Raw genomic sequence first — 22,516 nt, forward strand, 5'->3', positions numbered from 1 at the left:
CCAATGGCATGGAGAGTCCACAAATCTATTCAATTACTAGTGGGAATTCAACTCCTAGCCACCAGGTGGAGGCAAAGAACACCCCAGCAAACCTTCAAATATCCTCCCATTACCGACAATCCCCAGTCATTCTTTGTCTGTGTAACATTGTAGGTGATGTGCAAAGAAGGTGTCTAAAGATATCAAGTTGTTAATTCTTTAATGGGTACGTTTCCCTGCAAGCAAAGATTGGGGTTATGCTGTCACCACGTAATTCTCTTTAGTAAGATTAATGGTGGCTTTTAGCAGTTGGAAGACAGCAACATGGTCTTTGCTTACCTTCCAACATTTTTGCTACCCCTATATAGAAAATCAGAGTTGGTCACTCTGTTTTTTCTTTATCTACAGGTCTATGTCAGTGAGGATTCTGTCAAACCTGTTTGCTGTACCTGCCCTACAGCAGATCCACAGGTAAGTGCTTTTACCTTCTAGGTGAGAAGGATGCAGCACTTGTTATGAAAAAAGGATACTTATAGAACAAGGTGGATCCTTATGGGACTGAATATCCCTTTTAAAGGTTGGGGATTTATTGGGCAGCATATCAGGGCACTGTTCTGTTATGTGAAGGCTTTTTTTTATTTTGGCTATGGGGATTTGTTTGCACAAGTTTACCTTTTATTTAGTTTTGGTAATATCGCTTTAAAAAGTTGTTGGACCGCATTTTACTTTTGAATTTGCGATCATGTGACCGCTCTGTTACTTCCGGAGTGCTGAACAGTTTGTTTCTAGCCGGCTGTTTTGAAGCCAGATTTTCTAGGAGCCAGACCGGATTTTCTGGCATTAGATAGTTTTTCCTGCTTGTCTCTTCTCTCTGATGTTTGCAGCTTTCTGCAGTTTGAACAGGTTTTATCTGCTGCTGTGCATTTGATTCCTCGTTACCAGTTGGGTGAGTCTCTCCAGCATGGCTGGGGCCTAGAGGTGCCAGTTTTAATAATTATTTATCTATGCTTAGAATTTTATTCTATTTCCTTATATTGAGATTAGAGTATAAGGGAAATAAGGGCCATTTTATTTACTATGGAAGCCAATCCCAAGATTTCTCTGTCATTTGATAAAATGTCTATTGTGCAGATGCCCAGGTTATACCTCCTGTGCAATTTTGTTCCCCTTGCCTTAATAATGTTTTACTATCTAAGGATTTCTTATCTGAGCCTTCTTTTTCTCAGGATAATGCTGTTAAGGGGTTGTCTCAGCCTTCTGCTAACATGTCTCAGTCTTTGACAGATTCACATGCAGTTCCCTGTAGTTCATCTCAGTCAGTCTCTGGGAGTCTTTGTTTGCCTAAAGATTTTGCTGCGCAGTTAACTTCTGCAGTTTCTGTAGCCCTAAGTGCTTTACCTAGTTCTAGTAAAAGAGGAAAGAGGAAATCTAAGAACATTTCTATGGGTTCTGATTTCGCCAAGACAGATTTGGTTAGTCTTTCTCAGTTATCTAGCGAGGATCATTCCTCTGCAGCTTCTGAGGGTGAGATCTCTGACTCAGAATCTGCAGTTCATAGTACAATAGATTCTAAGGAGGTTAATTTTAGATTTAAACTGGAGCATCTCTGTTTATTTTTGAAGGAGGTTTTAGCTATTTCGGATGACTCTATAACTGTTGCAGAGGCTCCTAAAAAGGCTAATAAACTGAACAGAGTTTTTGATGTCAATCCTTAGTCTGTGGAGGTTTTTTCCTGTTCCAGATTGCATGTCTGACATATCTCAGGAATGGGAGAAGCTGGTTGTTCCTTTTAACCCATCTTCTGTGTTTAAAAAGATGTTTCCTGTGGCTGATTCAGTGCGAGATATGTGGAGCACTGTTCCTAGAGTAGAGGGCACTATATCTACCTTAGCCAAGAGAACTACTATTCCTCTCGAGGATAGTTCCTCTTTTAGAGACCCTATGGATAAGAAAGTGGAGGGTTATTTAAGAAAGATGTTTCTTCATCAGGGTTTGCAGTGGCAACCAGTTGCTAGTATTGCGACAGTTGCTGGTGCAGCTTCTTATTGGTGTGACTCTTTGTCTGATCTAATTTCAGAGGAGACTACTATAGAGGAGATCCAGGATAGGATCAAGGCTCTAAAGCTGGCTAATCATTTTATCTATGATGCCAGTATGCAAGTTGTTAGGCTGGGAGCCAAGATTTCTAGTTTTGCGATACTAGCCCGCAGAGCCCTTTGCTTAAAGTCTTGGTCTGCGGATTTGACTTCTAAATCCAAGCTTCTGTATCTCCCTTTTAAGAGTAAGACTTTATTTGGTCCTGGTCTGGCATAGATCATTTCCATGGTTACTGGTGGAAAGGGAGTTTTTTACCACAAGATAAGAAGACTAGACCCAAGGGTCATTAGACTTCTAATTTTCATTCCTTTCATAACTTCAAGGGACAGAGATCTTCCTTGTCTTCTAAATTTGCGCAAGCCAAGACTTATTAGAGAGCTAGCCAGCCCTGGAACAAGGGTAAGCAATCCAGAAAGCCTTCCGCTGAGGCTAGGTTAGCATGAAGAGGCCAAACCCGATCAAGTTCTGGATCAGGTAGGGGGCAGGCTTTCCTTTTTTCAGCAGGCTTAGATTTGCGACATTCCATTTCCTTGGGCAGTGGATGTAGTCTCCCAGGGATACAGAATAGGATTCAAGTCTTGTACCCCTAGGGACAGATTCCTATTATCAAGATTATCTGTAAACCAGGTAAAGAGAGAGACCTTCTTAAACTAAGTAAAGGGTTTGTCCTCTCTGGGGGTAATTATCCCAGTTCCTCTAGCAGAACAGGGTCAGGAATTGTATTTAAATCTATTTGTAGTTCCCAAAAAGGAGGGAAATTTTCGACCCATTCTAGACTTAAAGTCTCTCAACAAGTTTCTCAAAGTCCCGTCCTTCAAAATGGAGACTATTCGTTCTATTCCCCCTCTAGTTCAGGAGGGTAAGTTTATGACCACTATAGACCTAAAGGATGTGTATCTTTATGTGCCTATCCACAGGAAACATTTCAAATTCCTGAGGTTCACTTTTTTGTATCATCATTTCCAATTTGTAGCCCTGCCTTTCAGCCTCGCAACTGCTCCTCAAATCTTAAGAAGGTTCTAGGGGCTTTTTTTGGCTGTGGCCAGATCTCTAGGGATTGTGGTGGCTCCTTACCTGGGCGATATCTTGGTCCAGGTGCCATCTTTTCAGTTAGCAGTTTGACAGATGGCAGCGCCTTTCAACAGATTTAAAGTCTTTATTCTATCATACCAGGATTACAAAAATGTGACGTTTCGGGTAAAAACCCTTAATCATACATCTTGTGGAGGGCCTGGAGAAGGGTTTATCAGTCAGTACCCTAAAGGGTCAGATTTCAACTCTGTCAATTCTTCTGCAGAAGTGTCTGGCAATTTTGCCAGATGTTCAATCTTTTGTCCAGGCTTGTTTAGAATCAGGCCTGTGTTTAGGTCAATTTCTCCTCCTTGGAGTCTTAATTTGGTTCTTAAAGTCCTGCAGCAGGCTCCATTTGAGCCTATGCATTCTGTTGATATTAAGTAATTGTCCTGGAAGGTTTTGTTTCTGCTGGCAATTTCTTATGTCCGTAGAGTTTCTAAGCTTTCGGCTCTACAGTGTGATTCTTTTTATCTTATTCTTCATGCGGATAAGGCGGTTCTCCGTATTAAATTAAGATTGTAACCTAAGGTGGTTTCGGGAAACTCACTATTAACCAATAAATTGTTGTTCCTTCATTTTGTCCTAATCCTGCACTAAGAAGGAGCGGTTGTTGCACAATCTGGATATTGTGCGTTCTTTGAAGTTCTATTTACATGCTACAAAAGATTGTCAATCTACGGCTCTTTTTGTTGCCTTTTCTGGTAAGCTGAGAGGTCAAAAGACCTCTTATTCTATTCTCTCCTTCTCTTACAAAAGTGCACAGCACCACTGGTTTGAGATGTCTGATGCTCGCGGGGAAAATGGGGACTGTTAACCCCTCACAATCTCCAGGATACAAAGAACCCACAGCACCATCAATTTTTCAATGTTTTATTGTACTTCTCACATAACACAGATGTATGTCTGCAAAGTTTTGGGATTTTATCCCTTAATCCTGCATGCTGTGGGTTCTTTGTATCCTACACTCTCCTTCTGGTTAAGAAGTGTTATTTGATTGGCTTATAAAACAGCTGAACAGCAGCCTCCAGAGAAAATTATGGCTCACTCCACTAGGGCAGTTGCTTTCTCTTGGGCCTTTAAAAATGATGCTGAGGCTTCTTTTGGGAGGAAAGTTCTTCAAGCAGTGGTGCCTTCTGTTAAGGTTTGCCTGTCTTGTGTATCCCTCCCTTCCATTCTGTGGACTCTAGCTTTGGTATTGGTTCCCACTAGTAATTGAATGAATTTGTGGACTCTCAATGCCATTGGAAAGAAAACAATTTATACTTACCTGATAAATTATTTTCTTTCCTGGCATGGAGAGTCCACAACACGTCCTTATTTTAGGACGGCTTTGTCATTTTTCTAAACCTCAGGCACCTCTATACCCTTTTGTGTCGTCTTCTCTTTCCATAATTCCTCGGCTGAATGACTGGGAAATGTGGGTAATGGGAGGATACTTGAAGCTTTGCTTGGGTGTTCTTTGCCTCCACCTGGTGGCCAGGAGTTGAATTCCCACTAGAAATTGAATGGATTTGTGGCCTCTCCATGCCAGGAAAGAAAATAATTTATCAGGCAAGTATAAATTATGTTTTTATGACATTGCATGAACTACACTCCCCATATCATAAAAGCTAAGTGAAGTTTACAAATCAGAGCTTGAAATATATAATTGATATACATCTTATGCAAAAGAACACTTAATTTAAACTTTGCTATTAACAGTGAAAATAAGTAAACAAATATACAAATATATATTATACAATATATATATATATATATATATATATATATATATATATATATATATATATATATATATATATATATATATATATATATATATTATATATAAAAATGTTTGATACCAGATCAAGTGTTTAACACAAGAAAATAAAACTAAATTAAATTGCCCCCACTCAACCTTTGGGAGCTTTGCATTACATCATCAAAGACACAAAAAATGACATTGTTAACATCACCATCAATGGAACACCCTAGAGTCTGAGGGAAACTTAATAAATTAATATTATATTTTTTATATTTATGTTGCAATCTGCACCATCTAAGCTACTCTCCCTATCTGCCGGATACCCACTGACCATTCTCAGCCTCTTTCAAAGCCTCCTCGTCAAACTGTCTGTTCACAGTCTGCTACACACCATCTTATTCTTCTCTCCCTCACACACAACACCCTCCTTACTCCCTGTGTTTTACACACCTTCTTCCTTATCTTACCTCCTCTTCTTCTTTACACTCAGCCCTGCTTATACTCTTAGCCCCTTGTCCATCACATACCAACCCTTGCCTATCTTCTTTGTAGCTCTGTCCCTTGCACACAGCCTCCTCCTACTCTATTCCTCCCTCACACAGAACTCCTGCTCATTTTATTCTGTGGCAATATATATTTCTGCAGAAACTATATACACACATATACATATATAATTTTAACTAGTGATTTCAAAGATGATGGCATTAGCAATTTCATCAGTGTTGTCTTTCATCATGTAATGCAAAGATCCCAAGGGGCAGAGGGGGAGTTTGAACTAGAAATGTCTTTGCTTTTAAATGTTTGCTAGAAAACAAATTGTGGCTTTAATAAGTTTTTTGCCAATTAATTAACTTTTTTTTTTTTTTACTAAGAAATGCAAACAAATATAATATAATGTACATGTAATTTATTTTATGTTGCAGCATCATGCTAAAATTTGTTGAATTACTTTTTTTCACATTGATCTACACTCCATACCCCATAATGACAAAGCAAAAAACATTTTTTTAAATGTATTTAAAAAGAAAAAAATTAAATATCATATTGACATAAGTATTCAGACCCTTAGTTGAAGCACCCTTGGCAGCAATTACAGCCTCAAGTCTTTTTGAGTATGATGTAACAAGCTTTGCACACACCTACAGCGGAAAATAAGAGGTTTTCATTTTATTTTGCTATGCTCAGCTTTCTCTCAACCCTAGCCAGACCCCCCCCCCCGCCCCTCCCTCCCCTGCACAGCATGATGCTATCACCACCATGTTTCACTGTTGGGATGGTATCACACAGGTTATGAAAGGTGCCTGGTTTCCTCCACATACAACAAATGGAACTGAGGCCAAACAGTTAAAGCTTCATTTTATTAGACCATATACTCTTGTTTCTCACAGTCTAAGAGTCCTTTAGGTGCTTTTTTGCAAATTCCAAGTGGATTTCATGAGTATTGCACTGAGGAGAGGCTTCTGTCTAGCCATTCTGCAATAAAGCCAAGGTTGGTGGAATGTTACAGTGATGGTTATCCTTCTGCAAGTTTTTTCCAACTACCCACGATCTCTGGAGCTCAACCAGATTGACCATCAGATTTTTAGACATCTCTCTTACCAAGGTGCTTCTCCCCCAGTTGCTCAGTTTGGCCGGATGGGCCAGCTCTGGTTGTTTCAAACTTCTTATGATTTAAGAATTACGGAGGCCACATGCTCTTGGGAACCTTCACTGCAGCCAAAAAACATTTCTAGCCTTCCCAAGATCTGTCTCTCAACACAATCCTGTCTCTGAGCTCTGCGGGCAGTTTCTTTGTCCTCATGGTTTGGTTTTTGCTCCGATAGGCATTTTCAGATGTGAGACCTTATATAGGACAGGTGTGCCTTTCCAAATCATGTGCAATCAATTGAAATTACCACAAGTGGATTCTAATCAAATTGTAGAAACATCTCAAAGATTATCCAGAGAAATGGGATGAACCCAAGCTAAATTTCAAGTGTCATAGCAAATGGATCTGGATACTTATGTCAATGTGATATTTCAGTTCTTTCTTTTTAATAAATTTGCAATGTTATAAAAAAAAATCAGTTTTTTGCTTTGTCATTATGGGGTATCAGGTGTAGATTGGTGTGGAAGGTTGCAACAACAAAAAAAATTGAAAAACATGAAGGTGTCTGAATACTTTCTGAATGCACTGTATTTATTTTAGAAAGAAAAAAAGACCGTTTATTAAGAAAAAGGAACCAAATATAAATAGCAGTCAATCAGGATGCTAGCCTATGGACTTGCAATGGAGTGTACATCTGGCATGTACAGACACAGTTAACTTATTTCCCTCCTCAGTTTAAGGAGATGTATTAGGAAAACTTGTGTGAAATCCCATGAGATCAGTTTTTGTTGTTAAGTAAAAAGACATGTGTTACTATTATTTTCTTTGACCATATATGTATCTTGTCAATTTATACAAATTTTCTGTAACTTGTTGATTCTTCAATAAAGATTTTGAAGAAAAAAAAAAGTGTGATCTCAGCACTGATGAAACGGATTGGTTGTTTCCCCCCCCAGCATGCAGATGACAGTAAACGAGTAGCTATGTTTTTTTCTGAAGAACTGAATTTATTTTGAGATCATATATATTCCTTTTTTTTTTTACATAGACATGTTCAGGTGATATTTTCTTTTTACAGTCATGTTCACCACTTTCAAGTGATTTACCATATGGGTATTATATCACTTTAAAGATAAATTAAACACACAAATGTTCTTTCATGATTCAGATACAGCAAACCATTTTAAACAACTTTCTAGTTTGCTTCTATTATCTAATTTACTTTGTACTCTTGGTATGTTTTGTTGAAAAGCATACCCAGGTAGGCTCAGGAGCTGGGAGCTAGCTGCTGATTGATTATATTCCTCATGCTTAAAGGGACATTAAACCAAAAATGTTTCTTTTGCGATTTAGGTAGGACACACAATTTTAAACAACTTTACAGTTTACTTTTCTTATCGCATTTGCTTCATTCTCTATGGATCATTTGATGAAGGAGCTGCAATGCACTACTGGTTTCTAACTGAACCCATGGGTGAGCCAATGACAATCTGTATATATATATGCAGCCACTAATCAGCAGCTAGAACCTAGGTTCTTTGTTGCTCCTGTGCTTTCCTAGATAAACCTTTCAGCAAAAGGTAACAAGAGAAGGAAGCAAATAATATAAATAAATTAGAAAGTCGTTTAAAATTGTATGCTCTATATGCTCTGTCTAAATAAATGGTCTAATAATGACTTTACTATCCCTTTAAAAATTGTGTTCATCTAGTTCCTAGTAGTACATTGCTGCTCCTTCAATAATGGATACCAAGAGAACGAAACAGAATGGATAATAGAAGTAAATTATAAAGTTGCTTAAAAAACAAAATGTATGCTTACCTGATAAATGTATTTCTTTCTTGACACGGTGAGTCCACGGATCATCATAATTACTGTTGGGAATATCACTCCTGACCAGCAGGAGGAGGCAATGAGCACCACAGCAAAGCTGTTAAATACTAGTCCCCTACCCACAATTGCCAGTCATTCGACCAAAGGGAAAGGAAGTAATATAAGGTGCAGAGGTGCCTGAGGTTTATAGAAAAATAAACTGTCTGAAAATACAGGGCGGGCCGTGGACTCACCGTTTTCAAGAAATAAATAAATCAGGTAAGCATAAATTACTGTTGGGAACCAATACCCAAGCCAGAGGACACGGATGATAAGGGGGGGACAAGACAGTTAGCCTTAACAGAAGGCACCACTGCTTGAAGAACCTTTCTCCCAAAAGAAGCCTCAGCCGAAGCAAAAGTATAAAAATTTGTAAAATTTAGAAAAATTGTGTAAAGATGACTAAGTGGCAGCCTTGCAAATCTATTCTACAGAAGCTCCATTTTTGAAAGCCCAAGAAGAAGAAACAGCCCTTGTGGAATGAGCAGTGATTTTCACAGGAGGCTGCTGTCCAGCAGTCTTGTACGCCAAGTGAATAACCAAAAAGAAAGAAGTAGCCATAGCTTTCTAACCCTTGCACTTCCCAGAAACAACATCAAATAAAGAAGAAGACTGGTGAAAATCCTTAGTCGCCAGCAAATAATATTTCAATGCACGCACCACATCCAGGTTGTGCAACAAACACTCCTTATGAGAAAAAGGATTATGACACAAGGAAGGAACAACAATCTCTTGATTAATATTCCTATCCGAAACAACCTTGGGAACTAAACCTAAGGCAGTACGCAGAACTACCTTATCAGAATGAAAAATAAGGAAAGGAGATTCACACTGCAGCACTGAAAGCTCCTAAACTCTTCGCGCCGAAGAGATAGCAACCAAAAACAAAACCTTCCAGGATAACAGCTTAATATCCAAAGAATGCATAGGCTCAAACGGAGCCTGTTGAAGAACTCTAAGAACCAAATTCAAACTCCAAGGAGGAGTAACAAACAAACATAGGGCATGACAAAAAGACTGAACATCTGCCAGACGCTTGTGCAACAAAATAGATAAAGCAGAAATTTGACCCTTGAAGGTACTTGCAGATAAACCCTTCTCCTGACCCTCCTGGAGAAAAGACAAAATCCTAGGAATCCTAACTCTACTCCAAGAGTAGCCTCTGATGATTGATATAAGCCACTGAGGTTATATTGTCCAACTGAAACCTGATAAACTGGGCTGAAGCTAACTGAGGCCAGGCCAGAAGAGCATTGAATATTGCCCTCAGCTCTAGGATGTTTATGGGAAGAACTGACTCCTCCCGAGTCCATAGACCATGAGCCTTCAATGCACCCAAGACTGCTCCCCATCCCAGCAGGCTGGTGCCCAAGCTCATGATCACCCAGGAAGGTCTGCAAAAGCAAGTTCCCTGAGAGAGATGATCCTGAGACAATCACCACAGAAGAGATACCCTTGATGCCTGATCCAGAGCTATACGTGGAGACAGATCCACATAATCCCTATTCCATTGACTAAGCATGCATAACTGCAGTAGCCTGAGATGGAACTGAGCAAAAGGAATGATATCCATGGCTGACACCATTAAACCAATGACCTCCATACAATGAGCAACTGATGGCTGGGAAGAGGACTGAAGGGCAAGACAAGAATTGAAGATCCTTGTCCTCCTTGCTTCTGTCAGAAAAATCTTAATTTCTAGAGAATCTATTATGGTTCCAAAAAAACACCACCCTTGTAGCTGGAATCAAGGAACTTTTTCCTAAATTCACCTTCCGTCCGTGGGAGCGCAGAAAAGACAACAACTTCGTGTGGGAGTTTGCTTGCTGAAAAGATGGCGCCTGAACCAGAATGTCGTCCAGATAAGGCGCCACTGCAACACCCCTCAAACGAAGCACTGCTAGCAATGCTCCCAGAATCTTTGAGAAAATGATGGGAGTTGTAGCAAAGCCAAACGGAAGAGCCACAAATTGAAAATGCCTGTCTAGGAAAGCAAATCTCACAAACTTGTGATGGTCCTTGTGGATGGGAATATACAGATACGCATCCTTCAGGTCTAAAGTTGTCATGAATTGACCCTCTTGAACTAAAGGAAGAATGGACCGAATAGTATCCATCTTGAAAGACAGAACTCTGAGAAACTTGTTTACGCTCTTGAGATCTAAAATAGGTCTGAAGGTTCCCTCTTTTTTGAGAACCACAAACAGATTGGAATAAAATCCCAGACCCTGTTCCTGTATTGGAACGGGAAGTATCACTTCCATGTCGGAAAGATCCTGAACACAACGTAAGAACGCGTCTCTCTTTATCTGGTCTACAGATAACCTAGAGAGAAGGAACCTGCCCCATGGAGGAAAAGGCTTGAATTCTAATCGGTAACCCTGGGACACGATGTCCACTGCCCAAGGATCCGGAACATCCTGAACCCAAGCCTGAGCGAAAAAGGATAGACCCTTCATGCTGACTTAGAATCAATAATGGGCTTCTTAGATTGCTTTCCCTTACTCCAAGAATGATTTGACTTCCTGGAGGACTTAGACTGTTCCTGCTTGGAAGAGAAGGAAAAAGGCTTTCCTGAAAAGTTTAGAAAGGAACGAAAATTACTCTGACGACCCTTTTGCTTATTCCTTTTATCCTGAGGGAGAAAATGTCCCTTCCCTCCCGTAATATCAGAAATAATCTCAGCTAAACCCGGCCCAAACAAGGTCTTACCCTTGTAAGGAATTGACAAAAGCTTAGACTTAGAGGACACATCCGCAGACCAGGAATTCAACCATAAAGCTCTGTGCGCCAGTACAGCAAAGCCAGAAATCTTCGCTGCCAACTTAATGACCTGTAGAGAAGCTTCCATAATAAAGGAATTAGCCAACTTAAGAGCCTTGATCCTATCCTGAATCTCCTCAAGAGGAGTATCTATCTGAATAGAATCAGACAACTCTTCAAACCAATAAGCCGCCACACTAGTGACAGTAGTAATGCACACCGCCAGCTGCCATTGCAAACCCTGGTGAACATACATCCTTTTAAGTAAAGCCTCCAACTTCTTATCCTTAGGATCCTTAAAGGATCAGCTATCCTCAATGGGAATAGTGGTCCTCTTAGCCAGGGTGGAAATAGCTCCCTCCACCTTGGGAACCATGTGCCAAGAATCCTTGAAAGTCTTGAAAAAGGCCCAAGGAAGGGCCGAAACGCGTTGGCTATTGATGGTAAGCCTCATTTCATTTGTACTAAGGATTTCCTAAACGTTATTGCACTATTTGTTTTTGTTTTGTATTCCACAGGTACACTGGGAATCTTATCTGTTTTTTATTTGGATTTTTTATTTGGATTTTGGATTTAGGACATTAGAACGAATATTCTTTAACTTTTTTCAACTTTTTTACTTGTTTTTATCACCATTTTCTTTTTTTTTTTTTTCTTTTTTTTTTTGATTTGTTTTGAATTGCTATTGATCACAGCACTAGGATATCAATTTTTCTATTAGTTTTTTCCACTTTTTTAAATTTTACATCACCCTTCATTAAGTCAGGCTTCTTGGACACCTTCACAGTTATCACCCCTAGGACCGACTCACCATAGGGCAGTATTGCCCCCAAGGAACTTGGAGCTATTTCATATACCCTGATATCAGGGATTGTCTATAACACATTGGAGATACTACACACTGTTTACACAATTATTATATTTAGGAATCGTTAACTATATTGCATTGTATTTTTTAGTGTTTTCATTTTTAAGATTGCATTTCTGTACCTGCTATATGGTTTTACTCATGGATCCATGAATGATTTCTTTTTATATTTTTTACTCTTTTACACTTTTGTATCACCACTCTGTCTGATACCATATAAATTAATGTATAAGAGGATATACATCTAATAGTTGAGTAATTTCAACTCAATCTGATTACAATTTCAAATATTTTTTTACAATTTCTTTACTGTTTTTATCGTGTTTGTATGAATAAACCTGTGCATTTTCTCATAAATCTTATCAACATTTTGTGTGCATATATATCCCAGCCCACTGTGAGGCGCTCCCTAGATTCTAATTTATACACTGTTCAATATCTATAGACTAGCTAGGTGTCTTACTCTTTCTGGGGAGCTAGTTGGATATAGAGAAGACGCTGTGAGGAACACAACCTATTCTAATCCTTGATAGAATCAGCAATTGTTAACACCTTCTTGAAAATAGGAGGAGGAGAAAAAGGAATCCCGGTTTTCTCTCACTCCCATGTAATGATCTCTGAAGCATGGTCTGGGACAGGAAAAACATCCCCCGCAGAAGGAACATCAAAATACTTATTCAGCTTACTAGCCTTTTTAAGAGTCACTACAACAGTCATGTCAAAGTCGCTCAAAGTAGCCCAAACCTCCTTAAGCAACAAATGGAGGTGCTCTAGCTTAAACCTGAAAGAAACAACCCCAGCATCAGAAGAAGGAATTACACTGTCAGAGTCTGAGATCTCACCCTCAGACGCCAAAGAAGTATCTTCTTCCTCAGACTTATGGGAAGAAACACTCAAAATAGCCACAACTGAATCAGAAACCTTACTCCCTGAATCCTTACACTTCTTATGCTTCCCTTGCAGCATAGGAAAAGCAGACAAAGCCTCAGAAAAATGAGCAGCATCCGCCTTAGACAATGATGGCTCAGAGTCTAAAAGTCTATCCCTGTAATGTAATGTTCTCTCAATACATGAGGAACAAAATGGGATTGGTTGTTCCACATTCGCATTAAAACATAATGTACAAGTAATATCCTCTAGGGCCTTTTAGTCCATCTTCTCAAAAAAAATAAAATAAAACCCTTAAATACATTTTTGAACCACTTAAAAGTATAAGCCAAAAAAACATCACTGTCCCTTTAAATGTTAAAGTAACGCTTTTATTATTATTAGACTACAACTTCTTTTGGATCAAATAATAAGCAGAATAAAAATATGTATTTGCACCTCTACACCTCAGCAAGCTTGCTGAGGTGCCTAACTGTCCTGCTGACCAAAACGGAGGAACCAAAAATGATCCGGACAGCAATCTCACCCAGCAGCAAAAACGCCACTCGTACGCAACTCAGAGCCACACTGAAACCCTGTCCTGCACTCCGGAAAAAATAAAATGAAAAGAGCGCAAACTTTTGCGGCCTCTGTGAGTCCCGCCCATCGTGGGCGTAACATACCAAAACCTCCCGGCCGTCATTACTCCTACTAAGGAGAAAAAACAGCCGCCGAGAGAGGAACACACAAAGTGAAGAACACACGGAAACCACCACTGAGCGACAAATAAAAACCTCCCAGTGCCCTGCATTGCTGCCGTACCAAATCCTGTAGACCCCACAGGAAAAAGCGTAGAAACATCCCTCCAAACAGTATTAACTGTTTAAGTGCCACAATCTTTTGTTTAATATATATAAAAAAAATAACCTAGCACTTACCATAAGAAGTATCTGCCTGGCAGCAGGGCAGCACACAAAGTTTAAGAGGCATCCTCCTCCCATGGACCTGTGGAAAAAGAAAGACTGTATAAACAAATTGTTTGAGAGGCACAGTGGGGATTATACCCCACAAGTTCTCAAATGCTTAAAAGCCACCACTGTTCTACTGAAGAGACTGACATGGGCCACGGCTAAACCCCAGCAAAGTTAGGAACAACCTGTTCTGCTTTAAAAATAAACTCTTGATTGAAGAAATTCTTTCAAACACCTAAACTTAACAACATCCATGCAACTATTACAGGCAAAGAGAATGACTGGGGAGTGGTATTTAACAGCTTTGCTGTGGTGCTCTCTGCCTCCTCCTGCTGATCAGGAGTGATATTCCTAACAGTAATTATGATGATCAGTGGACTCACCATGTCATTAGAAAGAAATATATGCTCTGAAAAAATCAAAATGGGTTATATATGCCTTTTAGTGAGTTTAGCCCCTTTGAAATCTGCACTATAATTCCTCTCAAGGCTGTAGGGTTTTTGTGATTCAGATCATTAATAGTCTGGAGAAGCAAACAGACACCTGCACTAGAGCTAGAAGCTGAAGAAGCACTGGCATAACTGCACACATCCGGCACTGTAAGCTACTGCAAAACAAAAGCTAATTTGAATTAACTTTGCCATTGCTTTTTTTTGGTAATTAGAAGACTGCTAATTGCAGCTGCACACCACACTTCTATTATTCTTGGCAGTAAAGGGGTTAATTTGATAGCTTGCAAGGTTCATTTTTGCTTTGGTGTAGAGATTACCCTCACACTCAACACCCCAATGATCCCTTCCTGGTCCCTCCCAAACAGCTGTCTTGCCTTCCTTTACCCCCCCCCCCCCACTGGACACCCCAGCAGACAGTTCATGTGAAAAAAATTCAATATTTTTTAAAGATGTTTTAATATTTTCTGCAGTGTAGGATCCTCCCCTAACCCTCCAACCTCTCTGATCCCTCCCAAACAGCTCTTTAACCCTCCCCCCTCTAGCTGCCAGCCAGTAACTATAAAACCCGTTATTTATAATGTAATTTGTTTTTTATTTTATTTTTTATTTTTTTTATGTAATGTAGTGGATCCCTCACCTCCGGTGATGGCCAATTAGAAACCCCTCCCACCACACCTTTTTTTCTGTAGGGTAGCACGCCTTCCCGCCTCTCTCTATAATTTTTATTTTCTGCAACTTCCTCCCCCTCCACTGCTAGGTCGCCCACCCACTTCCCTGATTCCATCCCACTGGCACCAGCAAATGATCGCTACATAGTCTGACACATACGGTGTCACTGTGTATAACAATATGGCATCTGTCCTCAAATATAACGGAGCACAGATCGCACTCCAGTTCCATATGCGGGTAGGTGACTGGAGCTCAGGAACTCCAGCTCTCAGCTGTAACTCAAACAGCCGAGACTGCAGGAGCTTCCTGAAGCACCAAAGTATATATACAGTGTGCATGCAGTACGATAGCTAAGGTAATGCACAACGTATATACATCAAAATGGGTAAAGGGGTTAAATAAAATTTAAAAATGGCTTGACCAATTAAATTGAAATTTGGCAGTTTTCTAGTCACTAGTAATAGCTACAATTACACTTTTATTTGTTTATCTTTTTACTTAATTTATCTTAACTTAAAATAATTTTAAATGATTGCTCAATATTAATTTCACTTTCTGGAAATTTAGAAAATAATTCTATTAGCAATAATATAATTTAGAAATCTTTGTTTTTTTTTAGTAATAATAAAAGCATTATCAATTACAGAATGTCCAATGGAATACAAGTAACTGCTTCTTACCATAAAACGAAGCTTGCAAAGCAATAAATATTATATATATTTTTTCTTAGGAAACGGCCGTAACGACCGGCCACAAATGTAGGCTGGATTTTGCTATTTATTTAAAAATTGAAAACAGTCTTAGTCGTCACTATCGGCATGCACATAATATGTTGTGGGCAATCGCATGCGCAATAGACCTATATTCTATCGTCTTCCATATTTGTTATTCTACAAGAACGTCATCATTCAGCATCTTTTTATGGCCAATAATGTTAACTTCCATTTCTCAATATAAACATTTATTTTGTGTCTGTCAAAAACTATGTGCATTACAAGAAAGTAATCAATAGCCACAACCACTCTAACGTCAAGTGTTCTCTTAACATCCTTCGAGGTGATGACGACGAGCGGCTGAAGGGAGATAATATTGTGTACAAGTACGCATGCGCTTCACAAAAGGATGGCTACTGCACATGCGTGACGCCATTTTAGTTTAACTTAGGTAGAGATTGTTAATTTGCCAGAAAAAAGTATTCAAATTATGGGTTTGGCAGCATTTATATTTAATTTTGCTAATTGCATGAATATTTAAAAAAAAATGTTAATATGTGTTAATTACAATGTTTAATACATTTTTATGTAGTTTTCGAAAATTAAAAATCATTTTTTGGGTTTACTATCCCTTTAAATGGTTATTTTTCTAGATGCAATTTTCAAATGCATTCAAATACTGATTCACATTTTTAGACTATAAGAATAAAGATTTAAATAATATATGTATATTTTGAATAACTGTTTCCTTAAAGGTGAATAATTATTGTTTGTTTAGAGCATGCAATTTTTAGAAGACTTTTCAATATACTTCTAAAATCAAATTTACTTTGTTGTTGGGTATCCTTTGTTGAAAAGCACACATAGATAGGCACAGGGCAGCAATGCTAGTTGGTGATTAGTGGCTTTGATCCAATACATTTTATTTTGCATACAGAATGTGCTGTCCAAAAAATTAAGAATTTATCTGATTGTTTCATACAAACCTGCTGAACAATTGTTGTTAATTCCAGGCAAAGCTGAATAACATTATTTCTGGTCACAGAGTAATCAGTCACAGCAGCAAAGGGAGATCTGGAAAACAAAAACAGATTTTAATATGTTTTGACTATTTGTTTTCAACATAAACAAATTACTAAGGCAACTTACTAATCTACATAAAATGTAAAATAGTGTACAATATGCAAGCATCAGCTGTACATTAGGACATTACCGGTGCTTTTTAGTTTATGGATGCTTAACATTCATGCATTTTCAAGGGCTTTCATGGAGGTTGGTCAGAAGTAAAACTCTTTAATAAGAAATCATCTCCACTACATAAACAGTTGGTGTCATATTTAGTGCAAAAATTAAGAGTGGCACGCTAAAAGGTGCACACAAGCGAAAAGGCGTTTATTTTGCGTCTCTAAAGTTATTGAATTTAACACACGCCAGGATAGCCTGACTTCAGAGCTTACAGGTTTACTGTTACGATCGACTAAAAAGTTGCACAATACACATCAAAAATACATTTTAAAACACATTTACACTCTTAATAAAACGGTCTAATAAAAATTATTTTAATACAATATTTCAACAAAAAGATATAAGAGCTCAAATATATGAGGTCTCAGGTGTTAGAAAAAAAGGCTTGCAAAGAGCTTTAACATAGAGATTATATATATATATATATATATATATATATATATATATATATATATATATATATGTATATTCCTTATGCTGCCCCAGTGACAGGAATCTTGTACCCAGTACATAATACCTCCTTATACTGCCCCAGTGACCGGACTCTTGTGCCCACTATATATATATATATATATATATATATATATATATATATATATATGGTATACCTGTATATATACACACACACACATATATATATATATATATATATATATATATATATATGGTATAACTGTATATACACACACACACATATATATATATATATATATATATATATATATATATATATATATATATATATATAAAAACTTCTCAAAAGAAAGAGGCACTCGGGGGGCGTGTCCTAACAGCGAACCTGAATGGTCGCACTCTCCATGAGCTCCAGTGGATTGACTAATAATCCGCCGATTATTATCTATATTTCACAGCTGAATTGGACCATAACAATATTACATTGCCTTAAATTGAGTATACCACTGTCTTTCGGCTGTATTTGTGAAACCAGTGCTCAGGATTGGACTAGATAGGCCTGAAGCGGCGGCTTTAAACAGGCAGCGTTTCCCCCTCGGTACGCCGAGGTAATTGACCACAATGCACAAAATATCTCTAAATAACACAGGATAACACACAAGAGCTAGCATCAACTCGCATCTAAGATTCTACTTGTTAGAGATACCTATCTGATGGCAACTATGGCTGCTGAGACCATGTGGCAACGCCATGATGTGCACTTTCAGAAAATTGAGGCCTTACTACAGAAGCTGCTGGATAAAGCACCATCGGAACAAATGATACAGTTCCTCTACCAGAAGCAAGCATCCATACCATCGACTATTGAGTCTCCAGAAACCAGGCGACAGACACACAACGCATTAGATGTGATAAGTCAGAAAAATAGCACTGGAGGACAACCGGATCTCTTGGAAAACCAACACGATACAGCGATTGCACCAACTATGCCGTTGAGTGTTCCGCTGCCAGCTGACTACCCTGTAAGCAACCGAATACATAGAAGGCCTAGCTGTATAGATGACATCTTTCCATTACCGTGTGGCCCGCGATGTGATACAGAGCCTCCGGAGGTATCCAAACTGACGCCGGCATCGGGTAAAGCAGCGACGACAAACGGAAAGGGGACTCCTGACATAACACCTCAGACAAAAGGTCAGATAATGATGGTCGTGGGATTGAGGGAGTTTGTGGGGTGCTCCTGGGAGACTACGGCCACTAAATTGAACTACCCCGGGCAAGTTTTTGAGAGCTGTAAATCTGAGACTAGATTTCAATCGTTTGATAACATGCAGCTGATGAACACCCCGGATGAATCACTCCTTGAAGATGGCTTAAATTATCATCTCCCCCCGGACTAAATTTGGGACCCTTTTTTTTTTTTCTCCCAACCTCCACCTGGATATTAAATTCTGGGGACATTATCGCAACAATGACTTGAAAATACTACAATTACTTTGCCTTATAACAGCGGGACATTAACGGTATCCAGAATAATTAGTTTATGTTTTTTGTTTTCTTTTTACAGTTTAGTATTAGAATGTTACTTTCTATTGTGTTTGAATATATTTAAAGAGTTCACCAACTGTTACCTGGGGTCTACACAATTTGCAATGCCTTATACTACCATCCATATAAAAATGGCTGAGCGGCGCCATGACATACCATAGTGAGATATTTGAGCTTATCTGGTGTAAATCATGCAATGAGTATGGATCATTTCTTTTACGTTCTTATTAATTAGGGGAAAATACTGATCTGTTATAGTTATAACCATTATTTAAAAGCCTTAGACCTGGTAATACTTTATACCGCCAGCCGGACAAGAACGAATGTACAATTAGCATGATTACTATTGTTTGTTTGTAACACTCTCGAATGCAGGACTAAAAGAATACCAGCATTGTATCCTGCGGCTAGTGGCCAGAGCTGCAGGACATTAGCACAACACATATTAACTGAAGTCTCTGCAGACAGAGGATCATAACATGACACCGCCCCTGATTATAATTGTTCCAGCATTAGTGTCCAGACCCCTGGTATATTCAGCTAGCTAAATTATTTTATTTCCTAGTACTCTCATTTATTGTATTAATCTATTAAATGACTCGGCTATAAGACATTTTACAAGTAGATGTATACTTCAAACTTTAGTGGGATGCAGGTCAGAATATGATACAATTTATATGTGTTAATATTTTTACCTTGCACAACCTAGTTGTGGTCTTCTTTTTTGTTGTTTGTTTGTTCTATTTCTATATAATCCCTACCCATATGTCTACATACACAGAGGACCCAAGAGTAGTCTGCAATGCCAGCAATAGGGACAAAAATGAGGTCTGCTATTTAAGATCGTCAGGCATGCGGCTTGTTCTTGTTTCTTTTTTTTTAATTTATTTTTATATATTGCTTTGCTTTTTTTAAACAAAATCTGTAGCAACAGTATATTTTAATGCAAGCTTTACATCTGTTTTATGCATGCCTATATATATATACATGCCAATTGTACTATGTATTTCCTCAATAAAAATTATTTTAAAAAAAAAAAAAAAAAAAAAAAAAAAAAAAAAGGAAGAGGCACTCACAGGTCTTAATAAGCAAAAAGTACTTTTATTAGTTCATAGGTTCAGTCAACGTTTCGGTCCTCGCAGGGACCTTTGTCAAGACTGTTTTCTGTGTCCACAGTGTCAGGCGATCAGCGGTGAGATACACACACACATATACATTTATATATATATATATATATATATATATATATATATATATATATACACATACACACACACACATATGTACACTAAGCCCAATGACCGCAATTCCCTACTAAGGGCAGACAGTTGCCATCCACCGTCAATGTTCAAAGGAATAGTTAAGTCCCAACTTATTAGGACACTTAGGAACAATACTGACAGGGAAACAGGGGTTTCCCTGATGAATATAATGAAAAACAAGTTTCTGGAGAGAGGCTACAAGCGAGACATGGTTGATAAAATTCTAGACTAAGTAAAGGATGATGTCAAGACAAGTGACACTTCGGCACAAGAAAGTGCCCTCACACCATTAATCATAAATATATAACATTTGCTCCTAACAGGCAAATAGGTACTATTTTGAACAAATACTGGTCATTACCATCGTCAGACACAAAACTACCTTGTATAAAAAATACCAAACCAATGGTTGGATATAGAAGGGGCACAAATCTTAGAGATCTCCTTGTCAAAACTGAGCCTAAACAGTGCTTTCAACCGACACAGAGAATTAACATCAAAGGTTGTTAAAAATGTCTTGCATAAACATGTAATTCAATGATAGTGACAAAAACATTTCATCATCCACACAAGAATAAAATCTATATGATCCAGCACTCCATCTCCTGCAATACAACACGTTGTATACCTTCTAATCTGTCCGTGTGCTTCTTACTACGTGGGCAAAATGCAAGGAACCATCAAAGAGAGAATGGCTAACCACTGTCTGGCCATTAGGCAAGCCTTGGATATGGGACACTCGGACCAACCGGTGGTATGTCACTGCCTGAAAAAAATCACATTCTGTGGCATCCATCAGAATCATACTCCTCTAGAGGAGGGGACTGGGACAGGATGCTCCTTAGATCGGAGGCAAAATAGATCTTCCGTTTAGGAACAATACATCCCTGGAGTCTCAACTCCATACCGGACTTTAAGGCAATTATCTAGGTGATGGCACTAGAAACATACCTGGGGTGCAAAGTCTCAGAAAGGGTAGATACATCAGGAAATATGGTTGACAGCACACCTTCTGGTATACAGGTCCTCCTGACCCTTGTCTTTTGGGGCAAGTTTAAATAGGGTCTAACATTATTGGACCCAGTTTACGGGTCATTCAAAATGTCTGTGTCCCCTAGTAGCCTGTTTTTGATATGAAGGGACTGTATGATTTATCTGCTTGTGATACTTGATTATTTAAAGTCTTAAGTCAGGGTGTGATTTTAGGTGTTAAGGATTTACAGTACATATAGTCACATTGTTTTTCATTTTTGATATTTTAAGCTCCTTCTCTGTTTAACAAAAGCCTAATCACAAGTATGATGACAATGATGGCTGATAAATAAATATGTTTAATTCAGCTGGAAATGAGTAATATGGAATGTGTTGTTACTAAGACCCTTATATGACTAAAAATGAGGGAGTAGTTCCAACACCCAATACTCTGACTGGCTAGATATGGTCTTTTTACATACACACACACACACACACAAATATACACAAGCACATATATATATATATATACACACACACACACACACATATATATATATATACATATATATATATATATATATATATATATATCCTCTCCAAGAACACAGGCACTCACTGGTCTTATGAAAAGTAATCCTTTAATCAATCCGTTAAAACAGTTATAATACCATGACGTTTCGGCACACCATTGTGCCTTTATCAAATGTGACAAAAATATTAAAAGCTTCATACCAAACTTACCCCAGACCACCACCTAAATACTATTGGAGTACATCACATGCCGCCTGTTCTCCGCGTGTGAAATCGGCGCCTGACGTCATCAGGGTGCGCTAAGCTATGCGCCCTGTGAGATCGTAGAGCCGGCGTTGACATGTAATCAATACACGGTGGCTATGTTGTAATCCAATATGCTAATGTATTTGTCTGTTGAGTATGACGCCGCATATACATGATAATAGAGGTCTCCATACTTGTTTCTTGAGGGGGCAAAATACCCCAAATTTCTGCACTAATGAACAAAAAGATCTATATATCGGCGCAACACTCAAGGCAAATAGCAATAAAAACAAAGTGCATAAAAAAACAAGGTGCATTAAAAGGAGCATCTATACAACATTAAATCCATATCACAATAAGTAAAAAGGCCTGTAGAGCATTTGAAGTCATAAAGACAGCAAACAGTGTCAGTTTACATATAAGGTGAAGTACCAGCTTACAATCATGCCTACTAGCAATATGGTAGAAACATAGGAACAATATGTGAGAGCCGTTTATTATCCTATTATGAGGCCCTTATGCAGCTGCAGGAAGGATGTGAATACTCTGATTATGTTACAAGGACAGATGTTGTCTAGTAGAAGGGGCTAAAGTCCAGCGAGGTATTAAGGCCATATGGAGAGATGGTATTCAGC

General features: G+C 38.5%; 1 protein-coding gene across 1 annotated transcript in view; it reads right to left on the minus strand.

The window, feature by feature from the left end:
* CNKSR2 (connector enhancer of kinase suppressor of Ras 2) overlaps positions 1-22,516 on the minus strand; it is a 1,108,533-nt gene that overhangs the window by 913,023 nt on the left and 172,994 nt on the right. The window contains exon 5 of the mRNA XM_053705261.1: positions 16,647-16,734. Within this exon, the coding sequence (XP_053561236.1) occupies positions 16,647-16,734 (88 nt within the window). The remainder of the gene's footprint in view (positions 1-16,646; positions 16,735-22,516) is intronic.

The sequence above is a fragment of the Bombina bombina genome, chromosome 3 (assembly GCF_027579735.1).
Source record: "Bombina bombina isolate aBomBom1 chromosome 3, aBomBom1.pri, whole genome shotgun sequence".
NCBI lineage: Eukaryota > Metazoa > Chordata > Amphibia > Anura > Bombinatoridae > Bombina > Bombina bombina.